This window comes from Oncorhynchus tshawytscha, linkage group LG24, assembly GCF_018296145.1.
Source record: "Oncorhynchus tshawytscha isolate Ot180627B linkage group LG24, Otsh_v2.0, whole genome shotgun sequence".
In the NCBI taxonomy this organism is placed as follows: domain Eukaryota; kingdom Metazoa; phylum Chordata; class Actinopteri; order Salmoniformes; family Salmonidae; genus Oncorhynchus; species Oncorhynchus tshawytscha.
In genome coordinates, this window is record NC_056452.1 from 24,391,223 (window position 1) to 24,413,914 (window position 22,692).

At 43.1% G+C, this 22,692-nt stretch overlaps 1 protein-coding gene across 1 annotated transcript in view; it reads left to right on the top strand.

Annotated features, from left to right (window-relative positions):
* The window catches only part of LOC112223333 (voltage-dependent T-type calcium channel subunit alpha-1G-like), a 79,832-nt gene that overhangs the window by 14,542 nt on the left and 42,598 nt on the right, over nt 1–22,692 (top strand). The window contains exon 5 of the mRNA XM_042305240.1: nt 15,245–15,342. Within this exon, the coding sequence (XP_042161174.1) occupies nt 15,245–15,342 (98 nt within the window). The remainder of the gene's footprint in view (nt 1–15,244; nt 15,343–22,692) is intronic.

Consider the following 22,692-nt stretch of genomic DNA (forward strand, 5'->3'; position numbering starts at 1 on the left):
TGAGGGCTGAGGAGGAGGGTTGGAAGATGATTTGGGATGAAGGGGTTGATTTGGAGACAAAATAGTGTGAAAAGCAAGACGAGGATGTTAGAAAAGAGAAGGATGCTACTTCTCTAGTTTAGTGCAGGGTGACAGGGGGCACTGGAGTGAGGCCAGCTCTCTCCACCTCTCTCCAGCCATCTCCACCTCTCTCCATCTCTCTCCACCACTCTCCTCCCTCTTCCTCTCTTTTCTCTTTTCCCTCCTCCTCAGATGAGTTTTGTAGGATCCCAAGTCAATAGTGTAGTGATTCTCAGGTAGTCTCAGACAGAGAGACACTTCCACACATCGATCTGTCACCACAGTTGGAGTAGAGGCTTTCCTCTGCTAAGGGGAGATACTACTGATAGATACTGAGGAGAGAAAGGTGGGGGCACAATATCAACATTACATACAGCCACTATACATACATTACAATATGTCATAGTCATATGGTCAAGAGGGTGAATAATAGACAGACACAATGATAACACTCTACATTAGATTGTTAAAGGTTTCCTTGAAAGAAAAGGGATATCATTGACCTCCTACCATAAATACAATCACTGATGGACAGCGAGCTGCATAGAGAGGGAGAAAAACAGAAAACAGAGCGAGAGGCCAATCCTCATCACTACCCTTTCTCTCTCTCTCCCTCTCTCTCTCTCTCTCTCTCTCTCTCTCTCTCTCTCTCTCTCTCTCTCTCTCTCTCTCTCTCTCTCTCTCTCTGTCTCTCTCTCTGTCTCTCTCTCTCCCTCTCTCTCTCTCTCTCTCTCTCTCTCTCTCTCTCTCTCTCTCTCTCTCCTCCCTCCCTCCCTTTCTCTCTCTCTCTCCCCTCCCTCTCTCTCCCTCCCTCCCTTTCTCTCTCTCTCTCTCCCTCCCTCTCTCTCCCTCCCTCCCTCCCTTTCTCTCTCTCTCTCACTCTCCTTCCCTCTCTCTCTCCCTCGCTTCTCTTTCTCTCTCTCTCCTTTCTCTCTCCCTCTCTCTCCCTCTCCTTCTCCCTCTCTCTCTCCCTCACCTCTCTTTCTCCCTCTCTCCCTTTCTCTCTCTCTCTCTCTCTCTCTCTCTCTCTCTCTCTCTCTCTCTCTCTCTCTCTCTCTCTCTCTCTCTCTCTCTCTGTCTCTCTCTCTCTCTCTCTCTCTCCCTCTCTCTCTCTCTCTCTCCCTCTCTCTCTCTCTCTCTGTCTCTCTCTCTCTCTCTCTCTCTCTCCCTTTCTCTCTCTTTCCCTTTCTCTCTCACACTTAGTTTTTTCCTCCTCCCTGCATTTTCTTCTCCTTCATGTATTGATCAAACTGATTTCACACCTGTTTGGTGACAAAGGAAAGGTTAGATTACGTTTTGAACAACATTTAGAGTTGCATTTTAACATTATATCAGGTAACATATGGTCTCACTCTACGGAGTGTAAAAACTACTCTGTTTATAATGTTACATTTTGAGTGTTAATGTAACACTCCATAGAGTAAAAAAAAAAGCCTTTGCCAGTGTTACTCAAATGTATCACTATGGGGTAGTTAACAGTCACTGTGCTATTTATATTCAACACTAGTGTTAACTCTAGAGTTAACGTCTCGAGCGTCCCACCTGGCCAACATCCAGTGAGAGTGCAGAGCGACAAATTCAAATACAGAAATACTCAATATAAAAATTGAGAAAAGATACAACTATTTTAGGTTTAAAGATTAACTTCTTTTGAATCCAACCACGATTTCAAATATGCTTTACGGCGAAAGCATACCTTACAGTTATTTGAGAACATAGCCCAGCAGACAAATCATTACAAATAGTAACCAGCCATGTAGAAGAGTTACACAAGACAGAAATAGAGATCAAATTAATCGCTTAACTTTGATGATCTTCATATCTTTGCACTCAGAAGACATTCATTTATTCAATAAATGTTCCTTTCGTTCGATAAAGTCTCGCTTTATATCTGAAAACCTCTCTTCTGTTTGCGTGTTTTCTTCAGTAATCCACAGGCTCAAACGCAGTCACAACATGCAGACAAAAAAATCCAAATTGTTTCCGTAAAGTTCATAGCAACATGTCAAACGATGTTTATATTCAATCCTCAGGTTGTTTTTAGCCTAAATGATCTATAATATTTCAACCGGACAATGTCATCAATATAAAAGGTAAACAAGAAAGGCACTCTCTCGGTCGCGTGCATGAAAGAGCTCTGTGACACGGCAGGGTCTACACATTCAGACTGCTCTTACTCCCTCATTTTTCAGAATACAAGCCTGGAACAATTTCTAAAGACTGTTGACATCTAGTGGAAGGCATAGGAACTGCAATGTGAGTCCTAAGTCAATGGATACTGTAATGGCATTGAATAGAAAACTACACAAAAAAACCTCCTAATTCCTGAATGGATTTTCCTCAGGTTTTCGCCTGCCAAATCCGTTATGTTATACTCACAGACATTATGTTAACAGTTTTGGAAACGTGGAGTGTTTTCTATCCAAATCTACTAATATCATGCATATCCTACCTTCTGGGCCTGAGTAGAAGTCAGATTAATTTGGGCATGCTTTTAATCCAAAATTCCAAATGCTGCCCCCTACCCTAGAGAAGTTAACTCCTATTAGTGTTGTGCAAAAAACTGAGTAATTACAGTAATTGGTTTATGTTGTTGTTTTAACACTATATGGTTTAAAGCCATTTTGGATATTTCCCATGGTGCATTTTCTTGTGTGAATTGTAGCGTTACCACCCATGACTGGATTTGTTAGTGACTGAGACATTGTTGTTGAGTTGTTGAACTCTTTCCTTTTAAGGTATTGTGGCTTTCACCAAATGAGTATCAAAGTGAATGTCATTATTTTAAAAAATTGTTTATAATATGACATATATTCTAAGGCGTAGACCTAACACAGTGGTGTAACAAACAGTCTGGTTTACTAATTACAGGCCACATCATGCTGGCTGGCAAAGTGACATGTGACTCCTGTTGGAATCCAGCCAGAGTTAGAAAAGACAAAAGATTACATTTGTATTCACCCGCAATCATAATGACTGTCAGGGTTAGGAACAGTGTGAGGAGACGACCTGAACCATTTAAAGTGGAACAACCATTCCAGTAATGGGTGAAATAAATCTAACTGACAGATTGGATTCGTTTAGAAAAATGTATGTTATTTATCTGTGTGTACCATAAGATGAATCAATCAATCAATCAATGTACATGCAAAAAACACAGATATTTGCATAGCAAGCTGGAAAATATAATAATACTCTCCACAGTGTAAGACAATAACTCTGGTTATTAATACAGGGTGTTCATTTCCCTCCATTGACTGTGTGTTCATTTCCCTCCATTGACTGTGTGTTCATTTCCCTCCATTGACTGTGTGTTCATTTCCCTCTCTCTTTGCTCTCTCTCTCTCTCTCTCTCTCTCTCTCTCTCTCTCTCTCTCTCTGTCTCTCTCTCTCTCTCTCTCTCTCTCTCTCTCTCTCTCTCTCTCTCTCTCTCTCTCTCTCTCTCTCTGTTAACAAACAAACACAAACAGACCCCACAGAGCCCCAGGACCAGCTTGCTTAGGGGACTCTTCTCCAGGTTCATCTCTCTGTAGGTGATGGCTTTGTTATGGAAGGTTTGGGAATCAATTCATTTTAGGTGGTTGTAGAATTTAATGTCTCTTTTAGCGGGTATCGGCCTAATTCTGTTCTGCATTATTACGTTGTACACAGAGGATTTTTTGGGGCAGAATTCTGCATGTAGAGTCTCAATTTGGTGTTTGTCCCATTTTGTGAATTTTTGGTTGGTGAGCGGAACCCAGACCCCCCAACCATAAAAGGCAATGGGTTCTATTACTGTTTCAAGTATTTTTAGCCAGATCCTAATTGGCATGTCAAGTTTTATGTTCCTTGTGATAGCATACAAGGCCCTTCTTGCCTTGTCTCTCAAATTGTTCTCAGCTCTGTGGAAGTTACCTGTGGCGCTGGTGTTTAGGCCGAGGTATGTATAGTTTGTGTGCTCTCGGGCAATGGTGTCTAGTTGGAATTTGTAATTGTGGTACTGGTGACTGGACCATTATTTTTGTCTTACTGAGATTTACTGTCAGGGCCCAGATCTGACAGAATCTGTGCAGAAGATCTAGGTGCTGCTGTAGACCCTACTTGGTTGGTGACAGAAGCATCAGATCATCAGCAAAAAGAGTCTAGTAGGGTGAGGCCAGGTGCTGCAGAATGTTCTAGTTCCTCGCCAATTCGTTGATATATACATTGAAGAGGGTGGGGCTCAAGCTGCATCAATGTTTCACTCCATGGCCGTGTAGAAAGAAAAGTGTGTGTTTTTTGCCATTTTTAACCAGACACTTGTTGTTTGTGTGTAGCAGACCCTCATGCAAAATTGAGTCAAAAACGTTTTTTTTTTTTTTAAGTCAACAAAGCATAAGAAGACTTTGCCTTTGGCTTGGTTTGTTTGTTTTTCAATTAGGGTGTGCAGGGTGAATATGTGGTCTTTCGCATTTTGTAAAAAAACAATTTGACATTGGCTCAGCACATTGTTTTCGCTGAGGAAATGTAAGAGTCTGAAATTAATGTTAATGCATTAATTAATTTCCCAAGGTTGTTGTTGCTGCATATCCTACTGTAATTATTTGGGTCAAATTTGTTTCCACTTTTGTAGATTGGGGTTATCCGGCCTTGGTTCCAAATATTGGGGAAGATGCCAGAGCTGAGGATGATGTTAAATAGTACAGTAATAGTCAACAGTTTGGACACACTACTCATTTCAGGTTTTTCTTTATTTGTACTATTTTCTACATTGCAGAATAGATATGAAGACATCACAACTATGAAATAACACATATGGAATCATTTAATAACCAAAAAAGTGTTAAACACATCAAAAAACAGCTTCATGAGGTAGTCACCTTTTGTCTTGTATGATGCTATATTTGTTGTGCCTGTTAGTGAGAGTGCTGTACCATTTTAAGTGATATATGGCATTGGTTCTCTGGAAATGAAACATAAGCTCTCCCTAATCCTAATGACGCTAGGCCAATTGTGCTTCGCACCACGGACCTCCCGGTCGCGGCCGGCTGAGACAGAGCCTGGGCTCGAACCCAGAGTCTCTGGTGGCACTGCGCCACCCGGGAGGCCCCCAGTCCGGGTACCTTTGATGTTTCATAATGTTTAGTTGTTTCAATTAATTGTCGTATATTGCTTTCAATATATTACCGATGTAAAAAACCTGTCTGATCAGGGTAAACAATATCTGGTAAAACCTTTTTTATTTTATGTGCTATGCATTTCGCCAGGATTGGTGCATCACAACAGTGAAGTGTAAGAGGACTTCAGTTGTTTTAAATGGACTGGATCTTTAAACTTACCACCTGGGTCCTGTTTTAGTAGTAATTAAATCTGTGTTTCTTGTTGAGTACCTGAAAGTCTACCATTTTTATAGGAGTAATTAAAACATTCTAATAATGGAAATTTGAGTACATCAACAACGGTCTGATATACCTCTACTGGTATACCATCAAGCCCTGGTGATTTTCTAAACTGAACATTTTTAATTGCCTCAAAAATGTCCTCTTCTGTAATTTGGTAATTTGATCTTTGTGTAAATTTGTTGATTTTACATTAATATTGTTATTATTAGGAAAGAAATCATTATTGTTAACATTTTTATCCTGGAAAACTCCCCAGGACTTAATGATTGCAAACATACCCATAACATGATGCAGCCACCACTATTCTTGAAAATTTGGACAGTGGTACTCAGTAATGTGTTGTATTGGATTTGCCCCAAACATTGCCCCTTGTATTCAGGAAAATGTTTTTTTTTGCAGTATTACTTTAGTGCCTTATTGCAAACAGGATTCATGTTTAAGAATTTGTTTTATTCTGTACATGCTGGCTTGTTTTCACTCTGTGAATTAGGTTCAGGTTTTTTTGGTTCAGGAAACAGCAGAGGGAACACCCCCCTATCCACATCGATGGAACAGTAGTGGAGAGGGTAGTAAGTTTTAAGTTCCTCGGCATACACATCACAGTCTCCAACGCTCTAGGCGACCAGTTTTGATAGCCTTTAGCCGCACCCTCATACTACTCCTTCTCTGTTCCGCGGGTGATGTGGAGGTAAACCCAGGCCCTGCATGTCCCCAGGCACCCTCATTTGTTGACTTCTGTGATCGAAAAAGCCTTGGTTTCATGCATGTCAACATCAGAAGCCTCCTCCCTAAGTTTGTTTTACTCACTGCTCTAGCACACTCTGCTAACCCTGATGTCCTTGCTGTGTCTGAATCCTGGCTCAGGAAGGCCACCAAAAAATTCAGAGATTTCCATACCCAACTATAACATCTTCCGTCAAGATAGAACTGCTAAAGGGGAGGAGTTGCAGTCTACTGCAGAGATAGCCTGCAAAGTAATGTCATACTTTCCAGGTCCATACCCAAACAGTTCGAACTACTAATTTTGAAAATTAATCTCTCCAGAAATAAGTCTCTCACTGTTGCCGCCTGCTACCGACCCCCTCAGCTCCCAGCTGTGCCCTGGACACCATTTGTGAATTGATCGCCCCCCATCTAGCCTCAGAGTTTGTTCTGTTAGGTGACCTAAACTGGGATATGCTTAACACCCCGCCAGTCCTACAATCTAAGCTAGATGCCCTCAATCTCACACAAATCATCAAGGAACCCACCAGGTACCACCCTAACTCTGTAAACAAGGGCACCCTCATAGACGTCATCCTGACCAACTGGCCCTCCAAATACACCTCCGCTGTCTTCAACCAGGATCTCAGCGATCACTGCCTCATTGCCTGTATCCGCTACGGAGCCGCAGTCAAACGACCACCCCTCATCACTGTCAAACGCTCCCTAAAACACTTCTGTGAGCAGGCCTTTCTAATCGACCTGGCCTGGGTATCCTGGAAGGACATTGACCTCATCCCGTCAGTTGAGGATGCCTGGTCATTCTTTAAAAGTAACTTCCTTACCATTTTAGATAAGCATGCTCCGTTCAAAAATGCAGAACTAAGAACAGATACAGTCCTTGGTTCACCCCAGACCTGACTGCCCTCGACCAGCACAAAAACATCCTGTGGCGGACTGCAATAGCATCGAATAGTCCCGTGATATGCAACTGTTCAGGGAAGTCCGGAACCAATACACGCAGTCAGTCAGGAAAGCTAAGGCCAGCTTCTTCAGGCAGAAGTTTGCATCCTGTAGCTCCAACTCCAAAAAGTTCTGGGACACTGTGAAGTCCATGGAGAACAAGAGCACCTCCTCCCAGCTGCCCACTGCACTGAGGCTAGGTAACACGGTCACCACCGATAAATCCATGATTATCGAAAACTTCAATAAGCATTTCTCAACGGCTGGCCATGCCTTCCGCCTGGCTACTCCAACCTCGGCCAACAGCTCTGCCCCCCCGGCAGCTCCTCGCCCAAGCCTCTCCAGGTTCTCCTTTAACCAAATCCAGATAGCATATGTTCTGAAAGAGCTGCAAAACCTGGACCCGTACAAATCAGCTGGGCTTGACAATCTGGACCCCCTATTTCTGAAACTTTCCGCTGCCATTGTCGCAACCCCTATTACCAGCCTGTTCAACCTCTCTTTCATATCGTCTGAGATCCCCAAGGATTGGAAAGCTGCCGCAGTCATCCCCCTCTTCAAAGGGGGAGACACCCTGGACCCAAACTGTTACAGACCTATATCCATCCTGCCCTGCCTATCTAAGGTCTTCGAAAGCCAAGTCAACAAACAGGTCACTGACCATCTCGAATCCCACCGTACCTTCTCCGCTGTGCAATCTGGTTTCCGAGCCGGTCACGGGTGCACCTCAGCAACACTCAAGGTACTAAACGATATCATAACCGCCATCGATAAAAGACAGTACTGTGCAGCCGTCTTCATTGACCTTGCCAAGGCTTTCGACTCTGTCAATCACCATATTCTTATCGGCAGACTCAGTAGCCTCGGTTTTTCGGATGACTGCCTTGCCTGGTTCACCAATTACTTTGCAGACAGAGTTCAGTGTGTCAAATCGGAGGGCATGCTGTCCGGTCCTCTGGCAGTCTCTATGGGGGTGCCACAGGGTTCATTTCTCGGGCCGACTCTTTTCTCTGTATATATCAATGACGTTGCTCTTGCTGCGGGCGATTCCCTGATCCACCTCTACGCAGACGACACCATTCTATATACTTTCGGCCCGTCATTGGACACTGTGCTATCTAACCTCCAAACAAGCTTCAATGCCATACAACACTCCTTCCGTGGCCTCCAACTGCTCTTAAACGCTAGTAAAACCAAATGCATGCTTTTCAACCGATCGCTGCCTGCACCCGCATGCCCGACTAGCATCACCACCCTGGATGGTTCCGACCTTGAATATTTGGACATCTATAAGTACCTAGGTGTCTGGCTAGACTGCAAACTCTCCTTCCAGACTCATATCAAACATCTCCAATCGAAAATCAAATCAAGAGTCGGCTTTCTATTCCGCAACAAAGCCTCCTTCACTCACGCCGCCAAGCTTACCCTAGTAAAACTGACTATCCTTCCGATCCTCGACTTCGGCGATGTCATCTACAAAATGGCTTCCAACACTCTACTCAGCAAACTGGATGCAGTCTATCACAGTGCCATCCGTTTTGTCACTAAAGCACCTTATACCACCCACCACTGCGACCTGTATGCTCTGGTCGGCTGGCCCTCGTTACATATTCGTCGCCAGACCCACTGGCTCCAGGTCATCTACAAGTCCATGCTAGGTAAAGCTCCGCCTTATCTCAGTTCACTGGTCACGATGGCAACACCCATCCGTAGCACGCGCTCCAGCAGGTGTATCTCACTGATCATCCCTAAAGCCAACACCTCATTTGGCCGCCTTTCGTTCCAGTACTCTGCTGCCTGTGACTGGAACGAATTGCAAAAATCGCTGAAGTTGGAGACTTTTATCTCCCTCACCAACTTCAAACATCAGCTATCTGAGCAGCTAACCGATCGCTGCTGCTGTACATAGTCTATTGGTAAATAGCCCACCCATTTTCACCTACCTCATCCCCATACTGTTTTTATTTATTTACTTGCTCTTTTGCACACCAATATCTCTACCTGTACATGACCATCTGATCATTTATCACTCCAGTGTTAATCTGCAAAATTGTAATTATTCGCCTACCTCCTCATGCCTTTTGCACACATTGTATATAGACTCCCCACTTTGTTTTCTACTGTGTTATTGACTTGTTAATTGTTTATTCCATGTGTAACTCTGTGTTGTCTGCTCACACTGCTATGCTTTATCTTGGCCAGGTCGCAGTTGCAAATGAGAACTTGTTCTCAACTGGCCTACCTGGTTAAATAAAGGTGAAATAAATAAAAAATTTAAAAAAATAAACAGACAAACTGAATTGGTCCACTCACACAGACAGCATTGTGAAGAAGGCGCAGCAGCGCCTCTTCAACCTCAGGAGGCTGAAGAAATTCGGCTTGTCACCAAAAGCACTCACAAACTTCTACAGATGCACAATCGAGAGCATCCTGGCGGGCTGTATCACCGCCTGGTACGGCAACAGCTCCGCCCACAACCGTAAGGCTCTCCAGAGGTTAGTGAGGTCTGCACAACGCATCACCGGGGGCAAACTACCTGCCCTCCAGGACACCTACACCACCCGATGTTACAGGAAGGCCATAAAGATCATCAAGGACATCAACCACCCGAGCCACTGCCTGTTCACCCCGCTATCATCCAGAAGGTGAGGTTAGTACAGGTGCATCAAAGCTGGGACCGAGAGACTGAAAAACAGCTTCTATCTCAAGGCCATCAGACTGTTAAACAGCCACCACTAACATTGAGTGGCTGCTGCCAACACACTGACTCAATTCCAGCCACTTTAATAATGAGAATTGATGGGAAATTATGTAAAATATATCACTAGCCACTTTAAACAATGCTACCTAATATAATGTTTACGTACCCTACATTATTCATCTCATATGTATATGTATATACTGTACTCTATATCATCTACTGCATCCTTATGTAATACATGTATCACTAGCCACTTTAACTATGCCACTTTGTTTACTCATCTCATATGTATATACTGTACTCGATACCATCTACTGTATCTTGCCTAAGCTGCTCTGTACCATCACTCATTCATATATCTTTATGTACATATTCTTTATCCCCTTACACTGTGTATAAGACAGTAGTTTTTTTGGGGGGAATTGTTAGTTAGATTACTTGTTGGATTATTACTGCATTGTCGGAACTAGAAGCACAAGCATTTCGCTACACTCGCATTAACATCTGCTAACCATGTGTATGTGACAAATAAAATTGGATTTGATTTGATTTGATTTGGTTAGTACCATGCAAAACTGCTCTAGCTCCTTCAAGTTGGATGGGTTCCGCTGGTGTACAGCAATCTTTATGTCATACCACAGATTCTCATTTGGATTGAGGTCTGGGCTTTGACTAGGCCATTCCAAGACATTTAAATGTTTCCCGTTAAACCACTCGAGTGTTGCTTTAGCAGTATACTTAGGGTCATTATCCTGCTGGAAGGTGAACCTCAGTCCCAGTCTTAAATCTCTGGAAGACAGGTTTCCCTCAAGAATTTCCCTGTATTTAGCGCCATCCATCATTCATCAATTCTGACCAGTTTCCCAGTCCCTGCCGATGAAAAACATCCCCACTGCATGATGCTGCCACCATGCGTTACTGTGGGGATGGTATTCTCGGGGTGATGAGGGGTGTTGGGTTCGTGTTTTCCTTGATGGCCAAAAGTGTTTTCCTTGATGGCCAAAAAGCTACATTTTAGACTCATCTGACCAGAGTATCTTCTCCCATGTGCTTGGGGTGTCTCCGACTAGCCTTTAGGTGAACACCAAACGTTTAAACAAGGGCTTTTTTTCTGGCCTGTTAAGTACAGTTGTTAAGGACAAGAGAACCCGCTAAATGACCAAAATGTACATGTAAATGTAAAAATGGAAACTTGCAAAGAACACTGGGTAATATGTCACTGCATGGGTAATTCCAGTAATATACTGTACATTAGATTACAGTAACATTTTTAGTTGCGTAAAATGGATTACAGTAGCTGTGCTGTAAAGTAAATTACAGTATCTTAATGGTCAATTGCTGTCATTAAGTTACTGTACATTTTACAGGAAATGTTTTGCAGTATAATGTGTGTCTGTGTGTGCAGTGCACTATGAACTGAAATGACTCTGAGAGAGAGAGAGAGAGAGAGAGAGAGAGAGAGAGAGAGAAAGAAACCACCTCACATCTATCCTGATGCTGCAATATGCTCTGGGCTGCAGTCTTAACACACACTGCTATCTATCACACACACACAGCACTCTCTATCAGTCAGTCACAGTTCGTTCAGTGCTGGATAACTCCCACTGCAGCTAGCCTCTCTGTGAATCCCCAGAGAATACAATTACAACACTAACTGACAAATGTCATCAGAATGAGACTGAGCTGAGTTGGCTGATTCGTATGATGACAGATGGGAGAGAGAAAGAGAGAAGCTGAAGCATGGAGAGATTAGGAGAAAAGATGGTGGTTTTAGCAGTAGGACGAAATACTCCACATCTACTGATGCGGTTAATAATTATATTCTTTCATCCTTTAACAATAGGATCTGATCCACATCTGCAGTTGAAGGCCATTGATGGGTTTCCTATGGATGAAATGAAGCAAACAATAGTCTCTTTTATGTGTCTGTGTGTTTTTGGCCTGAACTTTATTGTACGATTATTGTGTTATATTGTAAACATTGACGGGGCAAACAAATCCAACAGGCTGGCTATTAATGGCTATTATATCCGTAGTGCAATACTAATTAAGTCATTATATATCTATTATAGTGCTATAAAACTAAGGAGGGTTTCATTTTCTATTGAACGTCTACTGATGTTAGTCTGGTGGACAGAGGGGAAAATAAGGGAGGGAGAGAGAGAAAGAGAGAGAGAGAATTGTATGCAGTAGGGAGAAGAGTGAGAATTAATCTGAGGACAAGCTTTTGGGCTCTAGCAATCTCCTCCACCTCTCCCTTCCTCCCTCGCTCCTTGCAGATCCCTCCCTCCAACTCAACCTCCCAAGCCTCCCTTCAATTCCTCCTTTCTTCGCATACCCCTTACTTCCTCTCTCACCCCTTACTTCCTCTCTCACCCCCTCCCACTCCAGGCAGTAAACCTGTCGTACTTCATTGACCTGCCAGGTGGTGCAGAGAGAGGGAGTGGGTGAGAGAGAGAGTGTGAGAGAGAGAGAGTGGGTGAGAGAGAGAGTGTGAGAGAGAGAGAGAGAGAGTGTGTGAGAGAGAGAGTGTGAGAGAGAGAGAGAGTAAGAGAGAGAGAGAGAGAGAGACAGAGAGAGAGAGAGAGAGAGAGAGAGACAGAGAGAGAGAGACAGAGAGAGAGAGACAGAGAGAGAGAGAGAGAGAGACAGAGAGAGAGAGAGAGAGAGAGAGAGAGAGAGAGAGAGAGAGAGACAGAGAGAGACAGAGAGAGAGAGAGAGAGAGAGAGAGAGAGAGAGAGAGAGAGAGACAGAGGTATAGAGAGAGAGAGAGAGAGAGAGAGAGAGAGAGAGAGAGAGAGAGAGAGAGAGAGAGAGACAGAGAGAGAGAGAGAGAGAGAGAGAGAGAGAGAGAGACAGAGAGAGAGAGAGAGAGACAGAGAGAGAGAGAGAGAGAGAGAGAGAGAGACAGAGAGAGAGAGACAGAGAGAGAGAGAGAGAGACAGAGAGAGAGAGACAGAGAGAGAGAGAGAAAGAGAGAGATAGCAGGAGAGAAATACATGTTTAATGGTTTATTTGTTTACTATTGATTTCACTTGCTTTGGCATTGTAAACATATATTTCCCATGCCATTAAAGCCCTTTGAATTGAATTGAGAGAGAGAGAGAGACTGCACACTTCCCACAAAATGAGGTGGAAACTGAGCTGCACTTCCTAACCTCCTGCCAGATTTAAGACCATATTAGAGACACATATTTCCCCCAGATTATACAGACCCACAAAGAATTCAAAAACAAATCCGATTTTGATAAACTCCCATATCTACTGGGTGAAATACCACAGTGTGAAATCACAGCAGCAAGATTTGTGACCTGTTGCCACAAGAAAAGTGTAACCAGTGAAGAACACACACCATTGTAAATACAACCCATATTTATGTTTAATTACTTTCCTTTTTGTACTTCTATCTATTTGCACATAATATGACCTGTGACACGTCTTTATTCATTTGGAACTTTTGTGATTGTAATATTTACTGTACATTTTCATGGTTTATTTCACTTTTGTTTATTATCTAGTTCACTTGCTTTGGCAATGTTACCATATGTTTCCCATGCCAATAAAGCCCTTAAATTGAATTGAAATTGAAATTGAATTGAGAGAGATATAAGAGAGAGAGAGACAAGGAAAGGGGGAGAGAGTGAGATACAGATGGAGAGAGAGACACAGAGAGAGAGAAAGAGAAAGAGGGAGAGAGAGATGGATACAGAGAGAAAGAGACACAGAGAGAGACACAGAGAGAGAGAGAGAGAGAGAGGGAGAGGGAGACCGGGGAGTGGGAGGCGAACAGCTGCAGTGCCATAGGTAGGTTGCTGATATGATTACCTTCTCTGTGTCTTTGTTTATATCCTTGTATCCTTGCCTGCGCCTGGCTCTCTGAAAGTACACTGGTAATCTGACATGTCAGCTAAGTATGGAAGATAGAAAATAAGAAACATGCTGTACTCTTCAAGAGACAAAGAAGGACAGAACCAGAGAGTGTTGAGTTGGACGTCTCTCAGTATGGCTCTAGTATGGCTACCTCCCTCCCCCCTCTCTCTCTCTCAATCTCCCTCCCTCCCTCCCTCCCTCCCTCCCTCCCTCCCTCCCTCCCTCCCTCCCTCCCTCCCTCCCTCCCTCCCTCCCTCCCTCCCTCCCTCCCTCCCTCCCTCTCTGTGCAACCCCCTCTACTCCACTGCAATGCTTCTAAGAACTCCCACAGCCACTCACAGTCACTGCAGTAGATCATACAAGCCTTTCCTCTCAGAAGGTTAATAACATCCATGATCTTATAGTCTTGTCTTTATAACGTCCTCCTCCCTCAATGACCAGTGAGTCACTCTGCTGTTGATGTTTGAAGAGGGATACACAGTGGCATGTGCCCGCTGGTCGCCTAGGGTGTGTGTGTGTGTGTGTGTGTGTGTGTGTGTGTGTGTGTGTGTGTGTGTGTGTGTGTGTGTGTGTGTGTGTGTGTGTGTGTGTGTGTGTGTGTGTGTGTGTGTGTGTGTGTGTGTGTGTGTGTGTGTGTGTGTGTGTGTGTGTGTGTGTGTGTGTGTATGCATGCATGCATCTCCGTCGGACACACTTATTACAACCAGACACACTCAGACAAGTTGAGGAAATTGACAAGCTTGGAAATGAGAAATGAGACATTAGTAAAGTAATTAGAGATTATGTTTTACATTTACTCTGTGATTGATCACATTTTAATGCAGTTCCTTATGACGGTCTCACTCTCAGCGCAGATAGCATGTATAGACAATAGAGCAGGGCTATTCAACTCTTAAAGGTGTCTGCATTGACCCTGCAGCATTTACGGTGATACGGCCTGTGCAGAAGTCAGGGCATTCATACTTCATGTGCTTCGCCAAGCAGCACAGAGCTGTTGTCAAGAAAGTTGTCAAGGAAGAGAGTTTGTGTTTATACAGGACCTCCCGCCCCCGCCCACCCACCATCAACCAATCATGTCAATGTGAGCTATACGGAGCCCTCCGCATTGTTACAACATTTTGCCTCCGGAGGCTTTTCATTTTTGGATCTTTCCCTAGAAGGTCTACTGCTGCTTTTCTGTTCTACCAGATCAGTAATTGTGCCCACCTGGTGTCCTAGGTCTAAATCAGTCCCTAATCGAAGGGAATCACCCACGTGGTGTCCTAGGTCTAAATCAGTCCCTAATCGAAGGGAATCACCCACGTGGTGTCCCAGGTCTAAATCAGTCCCTAATTAGAAGGGAATCACCCACGTGGTGTCCCAGGTCTAAATCAGTCCCTAATTAGAAGGAAATCACCCACGTGGTGTCCCAGGTCTAAGTCAGTCCCTAATTAGAAGGGAATAACAAAATGAAGCAATGGAAGTGGATCCAATGTTGATATTTGAATTTGAGGGCAATAGCAGATTTTGCACAGTTCACAGAAAGCAAGACATTTTGGAGTGGACTATGGCATGCTACTAACAGTGTTTGTGTTTGTTTTGTTCTAGGATGCTGGAGTATTCTCTGAACCTGCAGAATGTCAGTTTCTCGGCAGTGAGAACAGTTCGAGTTCTGAGACCCCTCCGAGCCATCAACAGAGTGCCTAGTGAGTAACAACCCCTCTCCACTCCTTCCCTCTACTCCTCTGCCCTTACTGAAACCAAACAGTGCCACGGTTATTGGCCAAGGCCAATCTCTCTGTTCATCTTTGATGAGGCTGATTTGTCTTGGCTCTGATTCCACTTCGACTTCATCTCTCTCTCTCTCTCTCTCTCTCTCTCTCTCTCTCTCTCTCTCTCTGTCTCTCTCTCTGTCTGTCTCTCTCTCTCGTCGGAGTGCATGCTGGGAGTGCATGCTGGGAGTGAGTCGTCAAGCAGGAGTGATTGTGAGTGCGAATGGAATTTCTTTTCACTCTATTGGGTTTTGGTATGTGTATATATATATATATATATTGATTAGTTTAGTTGTTTTAAGGGTATCTTGTTTAAACTATCACTAAGCACGTATAGGGGTGGTGGGATCTTTGAGGTTGGTTTTTCGCGAGGGCACAACCAGCGGGTGGGGCTGGTTGCTATGGCCACTCGCGGAAATGAAGAGTTTGAAAAACTTAGACGGAGGCATGGAGTAAAGATTCCTGCTGCGGCCGGGTGTTCAGTGGAAGAATGTAGCTTGGCTGTGGGTGCTATCATTGGGTATGATAGCATCAAATCAGCCTCAAGGATGAATAGCGCTGTAGTGATATTTTTAGATTCAATTGAAAAGGTGAATAAGATAGTTGAGAGAGGTGTTGTGTTGCGGGAGACACAGACACCGGTATTTCCGCTTATGAATCCGGCAAAGAAAGTTATGCTTTCTAACGTGCCACCATTTGTTAGAGATGAAGTGTTAGAGCGAGAGTTATCTCGCCATGGTCAAATCGTATCTACAATAAAGAAGGTTCTTTTTGGATGCAAATCTCCATTGTTGAAACATGTCGTGTCTCATAGGAGACAAGTGCATATGATTTTAAAAAAGGAAGGAGATGAACTGAATTTAGCGTTTAGCTTTAAGATTGATGGATTTGATTATGTCTTCTATGCATCTACTGAATCAATGAAATGAGCGTGCTGAGTGATGAGCGCGCTGAGCCTGGTAGTAGCTTTAGTGCGGGTGCAATTAACGCAACACCGCGAAGGGATGAAAATACTACGGGTGCAGGGGAAGAGAGAAGGTGGGCAGATGTGGTTGGAAAAGTAGGAGAGGAAGGCAGTGTGAATACGTGGGCAATTGTGGTAGATCAGAACAAAGAGGGAGGGGATACAGTAGGTGAGATTGCGACTGCCGTCGCTGAGGTGGTGCTGGAAAATGAAATTGGAAGTCAAGAGGAGTTTGAAATAACGGAAAAGGAAGCGGATGTTTTCAAAATACCGAGGAGTAAAAGGAAGAATTTAAGGGGTGGTGAAGGGTCTAATTCTAAGAGAAAGGTAGAGAGTGATAAAGCAGTTGAAGATGAACAAGTTGTAGAGATGGTGGAGTATTCTTCTGGGGAGGATAGCGAGAGTGAGTCATCTGACGCGTCACAACAATATAGTGAGATAAATGGGGCGGAAGGGAGGTATGGGATCGAGAGGATACGTCAATTTCTGAAGTTGACAAAAGGGAAGAAATATATGCAGGATTACAATGTAACTGATTTTTTCCCTGAACGTGAATTGTTTATTGAATCAGCAAAGTTTCTGATGTCAAAAATTACAGGGGGAAGTTTGAAAAGCCCTGAAATTGCTAGACTCAAGAAAGTGGTCACAAGAGTGATAAGTGATGTAAATTCTAAAGAAAATGAAAGAGTTCAGTTGCAGTCTTAACTCTGTAAAGAGATGTGGTGGCTGGATCTTCCTCTGTATTTTTTTATTATCCATGAGCAGTTTTAAGATTTCTTCATTAAACGTAAATGGGGCAAGAGATGTTAAAAAAAGAGCCATGGTGTATGAGTTAATTAGGGGAAAGGGAAGTGACATAATTTTTCTACAAGAAACGCATAGTAATTTTGAAAATGAAGTTATGTGGCAACAGGAGTGGGGGGGGACAGTGGTGTGTAGTCATAAAAACTCAAAAAGTGGGGGTGTGGTTATCTTGTTCTCAAAAGGGTTTTTGCCGTTGTCATATGAGGTTGAAGAGGTAGTTGAGGGGAGGTTATTAAAAGTTAGAGCAAGGTATGAAAACATCACTATGTGTCTGATAAATGTATATGCCCCAGTGGTGACAGTTGAGAGGGTATGTTTTTTAGAGACATTATCAAATACCATTGAGAAATGTAACAAAGAAGATTATTTGTTTATTGCTGGGGATTTTAACTGCACAGTTAGCGATTTAGATAGAAATCATCAAGAACCTCATATAGCCTCAAGGATGTTTTTAAAACGCCTCATTGTAACAAATGAACTGGGTGATATTTGGAGGAGTCAACATGGAGGAACAAGGCAGTACACCTGGGCACATGTGAGAGAGAACATCATCTCTATGGCCAGGTTAGATAGGTTTTATGTTTTTGAGCATCAATCTCAGGTCTGTAAATCAAGTGTGATAACTCCAGTGGGATTTTCTGATCATTGTTTAATAACAGAGGTTGGGTTTCATTAACGATGTAAAACCCAAAAGCGCATACTGGCATTTTAATATAACTTTATTGAGTGATGCTCACTTCAGGAACTGTTTCAGTTTTTTTTGGTAGAGGCGGAGGTCTCAAAAGGCCAGCTTTGTATCCCTTCAACAATGGTGGGATATAGGGAAAATCCAGATTCAACTATTTTGTAATCAATACACGAGGAATGTCACCAAGGATATCACCAGATCAATGAAAGCCCTAGAGATTGAAATAGTGGAACTCATGACGTTGGTTGAGACCACAGGAGATCGAGGCCATACTAAGGCCCTCAAGAGGAGAAAAGCTGCATTGGCAGACCTGCTGGGTATCAGAGCACAGGGGGCACTGGTGAGAAGTAAGTTTCAGGGAGTATCTGAAATGGATGCCTCATCCAAATTTTTCTTTGGTTTAGAGAAAAAGAATGGACAAAGAAAAATTATTCATTGTCTCAAATCAGCTGTTGGACAAGAGCTCACTAGCCCTAGTGAAATTAGAAAGAGGGCAGTAGAGTTCTATGCTGAGCTCTACAAGTGTGAGTACAAAGAGGACAAAACAGTGACACAGCAGTTCTTTGATGGGCTCCCAAATCTGGCTGTAGAAGCTCAGGTTGAGCTTGAGCAACCATTGTCTTTGCAGGATTTATACACTGCATTAAAAGGCATGGAAAATGGAAGGGCACCAGGCATTGATGGGCTTCCCGTTGACTTTTTTAAGTCTTTTTGGGCTATGTTGGGAGAGGATTGGTTAGAAGTAGCTGATGATAGTTTAACCGGAGGGTTACTACCAATAAGCTGCAGAAGGGCTGTCCTCACCCTACTGCCCAAAAAGGGTGACCCGAGGGAGGTGAAGAACTGGAGGCCGGTGGCTTTATTGTGCACTGATTATAAGATATTGTCAAAAGCTTTGTCTAACAGGCTGAGGGAGGTGATGGGGCAAATCATACATACGGATCAGTCCTACTGTGTTCCTGGCAGGCAGATAAGGGATAACATTTCTCTGATTCGTGATTTTTTGGACGTCTCTAGGGCTATTGGGTTGGATGCTGGTCTAATTTCAATTGATCAGGAAAAGGCATTTGACCGAGTTGAACATCAATATTTATGGCACACGTTTGAGGCGTTTGGGTTCAGCTCTGGTTTTATTGCCATGATAAAGGTGATATATGGTGACATTGAAAGTGTATTGAAAGTTAACGGTGGTTTGAGTGCTCCTTTTAAAGTGTGTAGAGGTATTAGGCAGGGATGTTCTATGTCAGGGATGTTATATGCCATTGCTATAGAGCCACTACTAAATAGCATTAGAAGTCGCAATGCAGGGGTGTGCCTTTCAGACGATATTCCTCCTATTCGTCTCTCAGCCTATGCTGATGATGTAGTTGTGCTAGTGAAGAATCAAGCGGAGGTGGATAGCTTGAGTCTAATGGTTGATCGTTTTAGGGGAATATCCTCTGCAAAGGTAAATTGGGAAAAGAGTTGTGCTTTACAGATTGGAGAATGGTCTGGAGGGATCATGGCTTTGCCAGGGGGGCTAGAATGGTGTAAGGGAGGTTTTAAGTATCTTGGAGTGTACCTAGGAGATGAGGGGACTATGGAAAAAATTGGAGTGGGGTGGTTGAAATGGTGGAAGGGAGGATGAGGAGATGGCGGTTGTTATTATCTCGTATGTCATATAGGGGGCGCACTATTATAGTTAACAATGTGATTGCCTCTGCACTGTGGCATCGGTTGTCAGTTTTAGAACCACCATCTGGCCTTCTGGCTAAGATACAGGCAATTATTGTGGATTTCTTTTGGGATAAATATCACTGGGTTCCACAAAGTGTTTTGTATTTGTCAAAAGAGGAGGGAGGACAAGGTCTTGTACATCTTGCTAGTAGGGCTGCTGCTTTCCGGTTTCAGTTTATCCAAAGGTTGCTTTATGGACCGGAAAATGTGGTGTGGAGAGGGGTGGCAGGTCTTATATTACAGCGGGTTGGAGGATTAGGTTTAAAGAAGGCTTTTTTTCTGGTTGATAGAAGCCAGATTTCTAGGGAGGGAGTACCTCCGTTTTACAGAGGCCTTCTCAGAGTGTGGAGCATAATGAAGGTGTCCAGACGAACTTCAGCGGAATTGCATTGGCTGTTGGAGGAACCTCTGGTGTATGGGGCAAGACAGGATTGTACAACTGCAGCTGTTCCACATTTCTCCAAGATTCTGGTGAAGGGGAAAATCATCACCTTAAGACAGTTAATGGCCATAGCTGGGCCCGCCTTAATGGATGGAAGACGGGTGGCAGAACATTTGGGGATGAGGTCGGAAAGGATTGTCGGACAAATGCTGGGGAGCTGTAGGAAGGCTCTGTCAGCGGAAGAATGGGGTATGCTTAGTAGCCACAAGAAGAAGGTGCAAGATGAAGATGTTTCATTTCCAAAACTAGGGATTACACCAAATATCCCAGAGTCAGAAAGAAAGGCGTTATTGCTGGATTTGAGAGGGTTGGAGGAGGTGGGTTTGGATGAGGTGAATGGGAAGGACTTGTATAGGGGGTATGTCAAGGTGTTGAATAAAGATAAATTGAAAAATAGAAAAGACACTCCATGGAGGGTAAAATTGGGCATTGACAAGGTAAAGCCAGCATGGAGAGCACTGTACAAGCCACCGTTACAAAAGGGTACTGGTGATATGCAATGGAGGGTTTTACATGGCATCATTGCAGTTAATGCTTTTGTATCTGTTATTAACTCAGATGTTAGAGATGGATGTCCTTTTTGTAATATAAGAGAAACCATTTTTCACTGTTTTATGGAGTGTGAGAGGATAAAACCTCTATTGGAAATGCTGGAATCTTTGTTTAAAGCTGTAGGGGAGTTTTTCAATAACACTGTTTTTATTTTGGGGTTTCAATATAGTAAACAACAGAAAAGAAAATGTCAAATGTTAAATTTTATTTTGGGACAAGCTAAGATGTCAATTTTTCTGAGTAGGAAACATAAGATAGAAACGGGATATGGGCAGGATGTAAGATGTGTTTTTAAAGGATTAGTGAAAGCAAGAATAAAAGTAGATTTTGAGTTCTTTTCAGCTGTAAAAGATCTCCTATTATTTGAGGAGAAGTGGGCCTACGAAGGAGCGCTTTGTTTTGTAGAGGAGGGGAAATTATTTTTTGCTGATGAAATAAGTTGAATGTATATGTTATGTATTTATTTTTGTTTAGGAATTACATTTGTTGTTTCATTTCTGAAAAGGCAATGTGTCATTATTTATGTTAACACTTGAGTAAAAAATAAAGGTTTTATAAAAACTCAAAACTCTCTCTCTCTCTCTCTCTCTCTCTCTCTCTGTCTCTCTCTCTCTCTCTGTCTCTCTCTCTCTGTCTCTCTCTCTCTCTCTCTCTCTCTCTCTCTCTCTCTGTCTCTCTCTGTCTCTCTATTTCAAATAAAATCACATTTTATTGGTCTCATTCACATACAGTATTTAGCAGATGTTATTGCATCAACATTTGAATGTCTGCTTGTTACATTGTATAAAAGTAGAGAATCAGAGCTACAAAATGGTAAATCACACACTGCATTTGAGGAACAATGGGAAAGTAATTCTGCTTTTAAAGTTGATCAACTTGTACTCACTTTTGTGAAAACCGTCTTTCAATGTTTTGGTCCTACTATTGGAGAGTCCTTCTTTGTCTACACCCATTCAGCATTGTTCACACCCTCTTAAGCCTTAGCCCCACACACCTCTTTAAGGGTTGATCCACTGTTCTGTACAAACTTGCCAGGTACATCCAGACATCTAAGAGAGAGAGAATAGCTCACTGAACATTACTCGCCCTATCGCTATCTCTGTGGTTTCGTGTTAAGACATGTAGCTAGATAGCTAGCCAGGTAAACAATGAGTCCCAACACATGACGTAACGTTAGCTAGCTAACAGTACACTTGCAATTAAACAACTTTCTGTCAAAATTAGAAATGTGTAATATGTGATAATCTTTCCAGTATACATCAGGGTTGGACGCGTCTCGTGTCTGATGCAGTTCATGGTCGCCTTATTTTGATGATGTAATCCAGACTGGTGTTTTCTTCCATCTCCTTAGCTATTATACTCCAATTCCACTGATTTCAAAACTCGGTTCTCCAGAAAGTGGAAAGCATATACATAACGTTAGCTCGCGAGCCAGTCAGCTAACGTTAGCTAGCTAACTGTACACTTTACATTAGGTTTATGCAGTTTTACTAAGCAATACATATTTTTTTTTAAATCCGCATTCGACATGATTATCTAAACATACTGACCAGCTCTAATAGACAGACGTGAGCTATACGGTAGACCAATCCAAACTGATCTCTCGGCATATCCAGCCCACTCATTATCTCAGCCAATCATGGCTAGCAGAAAGGTTGCCCACTTTTTCTGTGGCTAAACCAACTAGGCTCCTAATTTAACAATTGTTTTTCATATTTACAGATGGCGTACAAGTTCGACATCAAGGCACATGAAAAGTTGACATGTTCAACAAGGCATTTCTGCCCCAAAACACATTTTGATGGAAACATTGGTTTAAACGTTCAAACAGCTGTCCTGTGAAGTCGTGACATGTGTTTCCTGAATCGGGCCACATATTAGGATGAGCAGTGTCAAAGTGACATTGACTAGAATATATATATGAAATGAGTAAAACAGTATGTAAACATTAAAGTGACCAGTGTTCCATGTCTATGTACAGTACATAGGGCAGCAGCCTCTAAGGTGCAGGGATGAGTAACTGGGTGGTAGCCGGCTAGTGCCAGTGACTAAGTTCAGGGCAGGGTACTGGGTGGTAGCCGGCTAGTGACAGTGACTAAGTTCAGGGCAGGGTACTGG